General features: G+C 38.5%; 1 protein-coding gene across 1 annotated transcript; it reads right to left on the bottom strand.

Annotated features, from left to right (window-relative positions):
- Positions 1–4,123: 4,123 nt before the first annotated feature.
- Positions 4,124–9,084, bottom strand: gfi1aa (growth factor independent 1A transcription repressor a). The gene is made up of 7 exons (XM_030159674.1): positions 9,038–9,084; positions 7,344–7,526; positions 6,982–7,185; positions 6,038–6,453; positions 5,760–5,897; positions 5,327–5,492; positions 4,124–5,226 (listed from the first exon to the last, which is right to left on the bottom strand). Exons 2-7 carry the CDS (start codon positions 7,453–7,455, stop codon positions 5,048–5,050), a joined length of 1,215 nt encoding a protein of 404 aa, XP_030015534.1. The 5' UTR covers positions 7,456–7,526; positions 9,038–9,084; the 3' UTR covers positions 4,124–5,047.
- Between the last annotated feature and the right edge of the window lie 815 nt (positions 9,085–9,899).

Below are 9,899 nucleotides of genomic sequence, written 5' to 3'. Positions count from 1 at the left end.
TATGATGTGGCTTTTTTCATCATTTCCTTGTTGTTCAAGATGGAAATACCCAGCGATGATGAACTTCATCGAAACTTGACTAAACTGATGATGTGATTGTTGTCATGCATTAAATAATACGTCCAAAGAAGGATTTCATGTCACCAATATTTAGATGAAATAATAATAATAACAGCAACATAAATTACAATTAACACAATCAAATACACTCTCCTGATGTTTTACCAAGGTTTATACGCAAAAACAGAAGACATAAGATTCAAATTTCACTCTGTCATGGTTAGTTAACGATGACGTGTAATTTATTCTCAGGGAGATTTTTATCTCGCCACAATGAGTTCGGTAGAAAGAAAGAAAATGTGAGTCATCATCAACCTCTTCTTGACCTCCGTGAATATTTTCAAAGCTGAAGTCTTTAAGAGCCAGAGGAACAACTGTGCAGGTCATGACCTCTGACCTTTGGGTAAATAATTTGTTGTAGTATCAGGTTCAAGGGCTACAGTTGCACTTTTTTTTTTATTATATGTCTGTAATCATTATTATTATTATTATTATTTTGCTAAATATCAGACAACATAAATAGTTAACTACAACTGATAAGAAGCACAATAATATACAACACATACCAATAAAACAATAACACAGGAGATAGTAAACAGCACAGTTCAACAGTTAAATTAAAATAGTAATAATTAGTAATTGTTAAAAAAAATTGGTGCTGATCAGGTTTATTTACCAAGTACATAAACACATACAAGGATTTTATTATTTTGTTGTCTCTCAATTATAAGATAAATAAAAATGTTTTTAAAAATTTTTTTAACTAAAATAAGAATTTAAAGACACACTTGAATACAAACAGACGTGTTTATATTCAAGAAAACTTTATTGTCATTATTGCTACAGCGCAAAATATCAGATAATTTTGGTTTTCCTTGAGTTTTTAAAGAAAGATAAAGACCAATATACACACATGACAAGAAACAGTAAAAATGTATATATGATACAAACAGTAAAAACAGTATTAACAAGGTGTTCAGATGGAAACTGAGCTTCATTCTGATGTGAAACACTATTATGTGCACAATCTGTGGTGAGACATGAGCAAATCAGATTCTTGAAGTTTCAGAGCTGTGTGTGTTTATAACCTCTGCACAGCCAAATAAATCACACCCAGGTTTTCCCGGTGCAAACGCCATGTGGACACGAAGCTGATTGTGGAGCTTCAGGGACCTGATGCAGTAATAAAAGTGACGCTATTCCTGCAGACTTCCTTCACATGGACGTTTATGGCACCATAATGTCATTTGTTATATGGGTATGTTAACTCTTTCCCCGCCATTGACGAGATATTCCGTCAATTGCTTCCCAACGCTTCCCCGCCAATGACGAGATTTTCCGTCAATCCGTGTTTTCACTGTTATACCGTAGTTGGAGGTGTTGTGGATCATGTGAATTACTTTCCTTAGTCCAAAAACAAACAATTAAGCAGCTTTTTCGGAAAAATGACGGGCCGGGTTTAACGTTTTTGCACTGGAGTCTCCGTATCCCATGGCAACGCATCCAGCGGCAGTCACTGAATGAGGAAATGCAGACTGTGCAGGAACCGCGCGCAGTTTCAAAAGCCTTAAAGATGATTATGGAGACAGAGTCTGACAATTCAATATATGATGGAGCTACAGAAGAACCATTTAGAGACAGGAACGGAGAAACAGAAGGTGAGGGAGACGAAGACAGAACACGGGAAACAAGGAGCGGCTCAGGTCCGACACGGAGGTGCGGGTGGGGGGGGGGGGCGGGGGCACAGAGCGACACGGAGAAAATGACAGACAGGAGGAAGAGAAAAGAGACATTTCTAGTGGACATTCAAGGAGAAGACAGACATACAGACATGGGACAAGACAAAGGAAAGCTAGTCTGCATCTGTTAGAGTGAGTTCAGATTCAGACTGAGGACACAGAACATATTCAGCTGTAGAATGTCAGCAGGACACATGGAAGACACTGTTGGATTTGGCTTTTGTATGAAATAAATAAATACATATATTCATACAGAGATAAATAACTAGATGTCCATAGAATTATTTCCAGATCAAACACAGCAGCTGGTCCACCAGGAGGACCTGGTGCAGCCAAATGCCAGAAATCTACAGTATTTAGTGCATTTGTTTCTTTTTTTCTTGAAAATGAGGAATATTGAGGTGTTTATATCCAAAAGCTAAACTACTATGTGTTAGACTTATAACTGATGTATGTAAATGTGCAAAGTTTAGAAGGAACCTGGTGCTTTAGAAGATGTTTGGTCTAAAGTTTGGTGTGGATTCCCCTAACATTTTGTGGAATGATGGGATATCTTAGAGCTGTTTGTTACTATTATTGCTGTTATTATTATTTTATTTTGTGATTTTGAAGACAGTGTTACTGTTGGTAAATAAGAAAGAGTCAAAAATGTAAATAGGAAATCAGTTTTCTCTTGAAAATCAATATCTTTGAAAAAAATGCAATTTTCACAGCTTTTTGCTCAAAATTCAGTTTTTTCCTGAAAATGACCAATATTCAAATGTTTATATCTCACGAATGAATAAAGATAGAATAAAATAGTTTTTTGTGTTTAAAAGTTGAAGTTCTGTTCTTTCTTTTGATGTATTCAGTGTTCACATACTCCTAACACAACATTTTCAGTGACCCTCCAAAGATTAGTGAAAATGACCAAAACGGCTGGCGCTGGCTACCAACTCACTGGAAAATGCTCTGGCGGGGAAAGAGTTAACAATGTGTGTGTCTGAAAATATTTGGTTTGGACCAGGTGGTGCACGACACAAAACGTTTTTCTATTTAATATTGGAGATAACTTTGACCTGTCATGGAGTTTGGATGTGATTGATGGCCTCCGGGGCTTCTCGTTTTCCACAACGTCCAAGAGGCAAAATGCACACAGATTTCCAACCCTGAAATACTTGACTTTAAATTCAGAGGCAAAATAAATCCATAAATATTAGAATAAAAGTTTTATCAACTCCCAACTGAAAAAACTGACAGGAAACTCCAAAAGTTAATGTTTAATCCATGACTACATCTAACAAACTGCATGGAAAAATCTTATTTCTACCAGGATGCCATTAAGATTTTTAATCTTTAATCATGATTTCAGTTATGGAATACAATTTTGCACACTGTGGAAATAATCCACTACAAGTAAAAGATTTGTTTTCTAGTAAAAGTATGTAGGCTATTATTGGCTAATCTACACTGACCTACGAGTAAAATGCCTCTAGAATAAAAGTAGTGAAACTTCACCAAGTTTGATTTGATTTGATTTGTTTGTTTATTTCGAGCATTTACAGGATACATGCAAATTCAAAATTCCAAAAAATCATTCATTTATACTCGAAAAGGAGTGGGAAGAAGAAAAACTTATTTAATCCCACCCCCATTCTCATCATCAAATAACTAAACATAATAACATTTTAAATACTCACTCCTGTTCTTTGACTTCAAGCCAGAACAATGAACAAAATAGGCCTATACCAGATTAGAATGAACTCATTTGACAGTATTTACATTGCATAACCAAAATGTGTGTAAAAAATAGAAACAAAGTACATTCCTGGTGGTGTTACCACAGGTAACAGTTAACCGTCAACTTACATGATAATAATTACAGACCAACAATGGTAGAAAACAAAAAACTGCAATACCACAAGTGGTAAAGAACAGCAATAATTACAGACCAACAATGGTAAGGAAAAAAAACAAAAAACTACAACAGTACTAATAGTAAAAGGGCAGCACATACCAGCAATGGTAAGAACAATAGCAGATGGTAATGGACAACACAGACCAACTAGATGAGGAAGAACAAGCACACATTAACATTAACATAACATGACAGAATATTGATGGAACATCAGTATTAAGACCCGCTGTCTTTACACTGGGACCAGACTAGATTTTTGTATAAAAGTTTGAGTCACTAATAAAGAAAAGTTCAATCGTAAATGCAGGTTGGCTGTAGTTTCCATTATATAGTTTTGGGTCAAAATGTGAAATTCTCAGAATTAATGAGAGAATGAGTTTTACTCAAAAGGAATGTTTGTGTCAGAGCTACCAGATCTACTTCAAAACATTGTCTGCACATGACAATACATTCACTTTACAGGTTCTTTATGGTGGAAAATGTATAAATATATTGTATAAATGTACATAAACCACTATATGACACTTTATCGTATATATTGAAACCATCAGCTATCCAGCACTTGTGTCATTTGTTTCCCAATTCATCTTGTTAAAGTATGTAAGATTTAGCACAATCTCTGAAGCAGATCATTTATATAAAGAAGGAAACCAGTGCTATACAAAGATACAGTACTATTTTAGATCAGTTATCCTGCTGTATTAATGTAAGCCTATTTTACTGTTGGAGATAAATAAGCCTAAATTAGACTGAGGTTTTTTTTTTGCCCATAAAGTATAAATTATATATTTTTTGCCTCTTCTGATGTGAGAATGTGATGTATTCCTGAGGTGTATAAATAAGAATAAAAAGAGAAATGTGTCCAAAAACTAAATTATTCCAACTGTATGAACAACAGTGAAATTTAAATATTGTTACATAGTTACATCTACAGCATCATATTCTCTAAGATCATTATATGTTTGTGGGTAAATGTGTAATCTACAATTACTAAAGCTGTTAAGACAAATGCATCGAAGTAAAAAGTACAATATCTCGCTCAGGGAGGGAGTACAGAGAACATGTAAATCTGAATAAAATGGAACTACTTCAGTATTTCAATAAATGGACTTTGTTTCCAAAATGTTAGAATCAAGGAGACGAGTGATAACATGTGGAGGTTTGACTTTAATAATAATGTGAAAACACTCGATAAATAAATTTTATTTCCATAAATCAGCTGGAATGTCTCAGGCTTAATAATAGACTTAATTCAACAATAGGAACAAAAAAAAATAGGCAATAGCAAACAACAATAAAATAATCAATGAAACACGGTCCAAAGTGCAGGGTCTGTGTTGTGTTTCTTTGTTCATTTCAGTCCGTGCTGCGTCTCCTTGTGTCTCCTCAGGTCCACTTTCCTCTGGAAGCCTTTCCCACACAGGTCACAGCCGAAAGGTTTGAAGCCCGTGTGTTTCCTGCTGTGCGTGATCAGATTGGAGCTCTGACTGAAGGCCTTCCCGCACACCTGACACTTGTGCGGCTTCTCACCTGCGGCAAAAAGCGCACAGTTAAAAACACCATAACACACACATACACAGTGTTTTTTCAAGTTGACGCACAGTAAAAAACGCGCAGTGTTTTGTCTCACCTGTGTGGATGAAAGTGTGTTTTTTCATGTCTGACTTTTGGTGGAACCTTTTCCCGCAATACTGGCACGGATACGGCCGCGTGTCCGAGTGGATGAGCAGGTGCGTGGACAGTGTGGATGAGCGCTTGAAGCTTTTGCCGCAAATTTTACAGCTGAAGCTCCTCTCCTGTAAAAATATGGAAAAAAAACAGAGTGAGAGGCCTTGAAGTATTAGATCTAGGCCTGAATACAAAAGACCAAAACTGGAGTCAAATCACTGTTATTTATTTATTTATTTATTCAGCCACAGGGGAGGTTTGCCAGAGGTGTATAGTGCAAAAATGATTTTACGCACAATATTATTCAAGTGGTTTTGGACTTAAAATGGACTGAGTGTTAAATAATGTGGGTCTGTGGGGCTACATTATCTATTTCCAGACAGAGGTGCTTTTACCTGTGAGTGAACCGCTCTGTGCTGATCCAGACTCACTGCGTGGCCGAAGGTTTTCCCACAGACCCCGCACTCAAACGGTCGCGTCCCACTATGCGACCTCCGCACATGCACCTCCAGTCCATGAGGAGTAGAAAACACCTTTGGAAAAACAAATACTGGGGTTTAAAATCCATCCTGTAGCTTGATGATTGATTTTTTTCCCCCTATTATTATTATTATTATTATTATTATTATTATTATTATTATTATTATTATTATTATTGGATCACCTAACATACCTTACAACATTTAATGCACTTATAGGAGCCATTTGAGTCGAGGTTTGCGCACATGAAATCACTCTCAGACTTGATGTCCGCATTTCTAGGCTTCTGCTTTACATCCACATACAGCTCATCCCCATCCCGCATCCTGCGCATTTGCTGGGCCGTTGCAGAATAGTCCTGGTAACATCCGGCCGCGGGGCCTCGCTGTGCGTAAAGGGGTTCGGCACCGCTGTCCTCAGCCCCGTAGCGGCCGCCCGGTGAGTGGGGGTCCCTGTGCGCCTGGAGGTGGTGGTGGTGGTGGTGGTGATACGGACCCCGAACCAGATGCCTCAGCTCGGATCCGGAGAACGCGGTCCAGGAGTAGGGAAACAGAGGGATGTTGACGTGGTGGCCGTCCTCTCCTGCTGGCGTGGAACATTTCTCTGAATCTGGAAATTATTTGTAAAGTGAGCTCGTGTTTTTAGAGTTTGGTAAATTGGAACATTTTTTGACTAATGTGTAAAAATGTCAGTGCAGTTAAAGTGCGATCTGCAATTTTTAATCCAGTTGGAATCATTTGGGAAGGCCCTAGGTGCATTAAATAGTCACCTGATATCGGAAATATGGAAAGGCTGCCTCTGAATGGACTGAATAACTTGAATAACTTTCGTGAGAAGTGAAATGACAGGTGAGTGACAGCCTATGTATGTTTAATTCAGTCCTTAAGTTCATTTTTAGTAACAAACTGATCTGTTGCTCCGCGATAATGACAAAAACAACATGTAATTTCTCGTATTAATAAATAAATAAATACTTTACATTCTGCTTTAAAGTATTGAATAAATGTTTTGGTTTTGTTTTGGAATTAAGATTACGACAGGACTCTTAAATTTCTATTCAAAACTCACAACAACAATCATTGCTGTACTTGGACACTGCTGAAAACGTCCTAAGATCTGATGACAGAATCCACAGACCTGGTGATGAGGAGGGGGACGGGGGACGCCAGAAATCACAGTCTGAGGACCGGTCACTGACGCTGCCTCCACAGCTCAGCGGTGAGCTGGAGGACAGTGACCCCGGGGACAGGAGCCTGGACCCGGTGGACGGCCTGTCGGCGCCCGGACTCACATCCTCCTGCGTCTCCAAGTTGGACTCAAAGTCCGCCTGGGATTTGGACTCTGAAGACAGAGGAGAGGGGATGAAAGTGTGCAACTGGTGGGTACTTGTGTAGATCAGGAAATGTATTTAGAAAGCTGCATGAATAACTTCTATGGTGAGGTAACGGTTCTTTAGGAATTTTAAAACTATTTCGTGCGTAATTACGCACAAAACATACCTGCGCAGACATGAGCCAAAATAGTGTCCAGTCTGTTGTAGTCGTCGTCCAGGTACCGGGGCTGGTGGTAGCTGTGGGCCCTTTTACTCTTCACCAGGAAAGACCTCGGCATGTTGTTTACTCTCCTTCACTCAGACTGAAATCCTCCACTTCACTCCGCTCCACGCTGCTCCGACTTTATCTCTGGACAGATTGGAACACTATTGGTTGACAAGCGAGACAGCGTTGGGATTTTTGGCAGTCTATTACGCATGCGCAGCGTACCCGTGTCGTTTACCAGGTGTCGTTGGGCAGGTGGCCAAAAGCTAGACCACCGTCCCCCCAAAGTGTCTCTTTAGATATAAGATTGGAAAGAACATATTGTGTGTCCTTTTCTGAGCCTTGCAGCTGTAATGTGACAGTAGCAGCCACATAAGAGGAAGTTTACATTTACAAGAATGTTATTCAGCAAATCTGAACATGTAAAACAACAGTAAATATAGCCTGCCAGTTAAGCAGTGTATTAAACAGCATTATTTACTGATGAACCACTTTAAGAACCTTTATATTAAAACACACATTGGATTAATGATGCGTTTGATAAGAGCGTAGAAATAGACTGGGGAATGTAACTAAGTACTGGTACTCTTCTTTATGTCTTGTACTTCTGCATGTCCACTTATGCATATTTGTACTCCAAAACATTTCAATTACTTGTTGATTCTTCAGAGAAAACACATACACTGGTATGATTATGCAGTTTTAAATGTACAAAGTCTGCACAGCTACTTGCACTCTGTGCCTTAGGGATAAAAAAGATATATAATATTCTATGATAATATAGAATATTATACAATGAAGCATTACTTTATACTTTCTGATAATAGGCTACTTTTACGCATGAATTCATACTTGTACTTAGAGTATTTCTACACTTTCTACTTTGACGTGTTGCGCTATTAACACCACAGGAAAAAAAAAAAAAAAAAGATCTGTAAATATGATTTAATATGTAGCTTAACATGCAGCTTTTCTCCTCTGGTATAGGTTAATTTGCGGAGTCATGTGGTACTATGATAAATTGATATTCAGTTTAATTATTGAGATTGTCTTACAAAAAGTTGTGAATGCATGAAGGAAAATAAGATTATTTGTATATGAGAAGACATGAAGTGTGTGTTTGTGTTTGTTCTGCGCAGGTTGTGCAGTCTGTGATGGATAATGACCTATTTGTTTGACTGATGTAAAGTGATCCGGTTAATGAGACGCGCACGGCCGCTCCGCACAACAGCCTGCCGGTGGGGCGCACAGGTATCCCTTACAGTTCCACTGCTTCAGCCTTATTGTTTTACATCATTAAAACCCCCTCCCGACCCATACACGGCCCAATTAGACTGTCCATTAAAAGAAACAGAGGATGAGTTCTAGATATCTCACTCCAGATGGGATAAAAAAACAAAAACAAAAACAAAACAAAAAACGCAACAATGACGCATTAATATTTGGAATAAATGAAGTAGAAATCAGACTCAGGCTCAAGTGCAAATCATTGCGAAGATTTAAGGGACTGTTCAAGGTCTGGTGAAAGCAAAGCAGTATCGATTTTAGGTCCAGGTGTGGGAACGCGGTGTGTTTGACGCAGCTGCAACAAGTTAAAGAGCCGCAAGCGAGCGCAGATAGCGGAGGCAAAGCACAAACACATGTCCCATACTCACACACAGCTCTGACAGCTCTGAGGCCCACTGGTGTCTGTCCACGCCAGTCTGAACACACACTGAAGTCACCACAAACTCACTGCCTCCCTCTGTATCTGACTCATGCTCTACACACCCCCCCCTCTCCCCTCCCTCCCCTCAAGACATATTTTAATGCTAGTCGGCCATGACAGTCAAACAAAAACACTGATTCATCTTTTGATAAGCGCCCACCGCTGTTTTAATCTCTGAACATTTACATTTGACAAAAATAAATCAGCTCATCAGCATTCTGGAACGGATGTATATTATATCTGTTCACAGCCCACACATATACAGATGAAATATAGAAGCAAGATCTGTCATATTTTTCTGTAGACAAATCCAAAATGTCAGATTTTTGTGAGAGGACACTTTCCTTCAAATAACAACCAGGAGTGAAATGTACGAGAACAAATGTTTGTAAGACTTTTTGTTGGCAGTACTTAAATTTTAAAAGTTTTATATAAAGTACCCATATTTGTGTCCAACAAAATAAGCAAGGAAGAAAATCACAGACTTTGTCATTCATAACTTCTGCCAGGAGGTATTGTGATCACTTTGCTTTGTGTGTTTGTTTGTTTGTTAGTAACTTTACGGGAAAACTATTCCAACCATCTTCACCAAATTGTACCCACAGATAGGCCTAGGCCCTGGGACGAACCCATTAAATTCTGGGCCAAGTAGGCCAAAGTTCAAGGTCACAGCAAGGTCACAAAATCTACAATTTTCCAATCTCTCATCACTGAGCAATATTCAAAAATTCATTAAGAAAATTCAAAACGACTCTGATTAGCCTCCAATTTGATCCACCCGTAGCTTATAACAATATCTTGTATCTGGC

This window comes from Sphaeramia orbicularis, chromosome 17 (genome assembly GCF_902148855.1).
Source record: "Sphaeramia orbicularis chromosome 17, fSphaOr1.1, whole genome shotgun sequence".
Classification (NCBI taxonomy): domain Eukaryota; kingdom Metazoa; phylum Chordata; class Actinopteri; order Kurtiformes; family Apogonidae; genus Sphaeramia; species Sphaeramia orbicularis.
This window is presented reverse-complemented; position numbering and strand designations above follow the sequence as displayed.

Excerpts from the sequence above, each read along its gene's own strand:
- gfi1aa (XM_030159674.1), bottom strand. The coding sequence starts at position 7,455 with ATGCCGAGGTCTTTCCTGGTGAAGAGTAAAAGGGCCCACAGCTACCAC. Across the intron at positions 5,898-6,037 it reads AGTGCATTAAATGTTGTAAG|GTGTTTTCTACTCCTCATGG; the intron begins GTATGTTAGGTG and ends GTTTTTCCAAAG. Across the intron at positions 5,493-5,759 it reads ACAGAGCGGTTCACTCACAG|GAGAGGAGCTTCAGCTGTAA; the intron begins GTAAAAGCACCT and ends ATATTTTTACAG.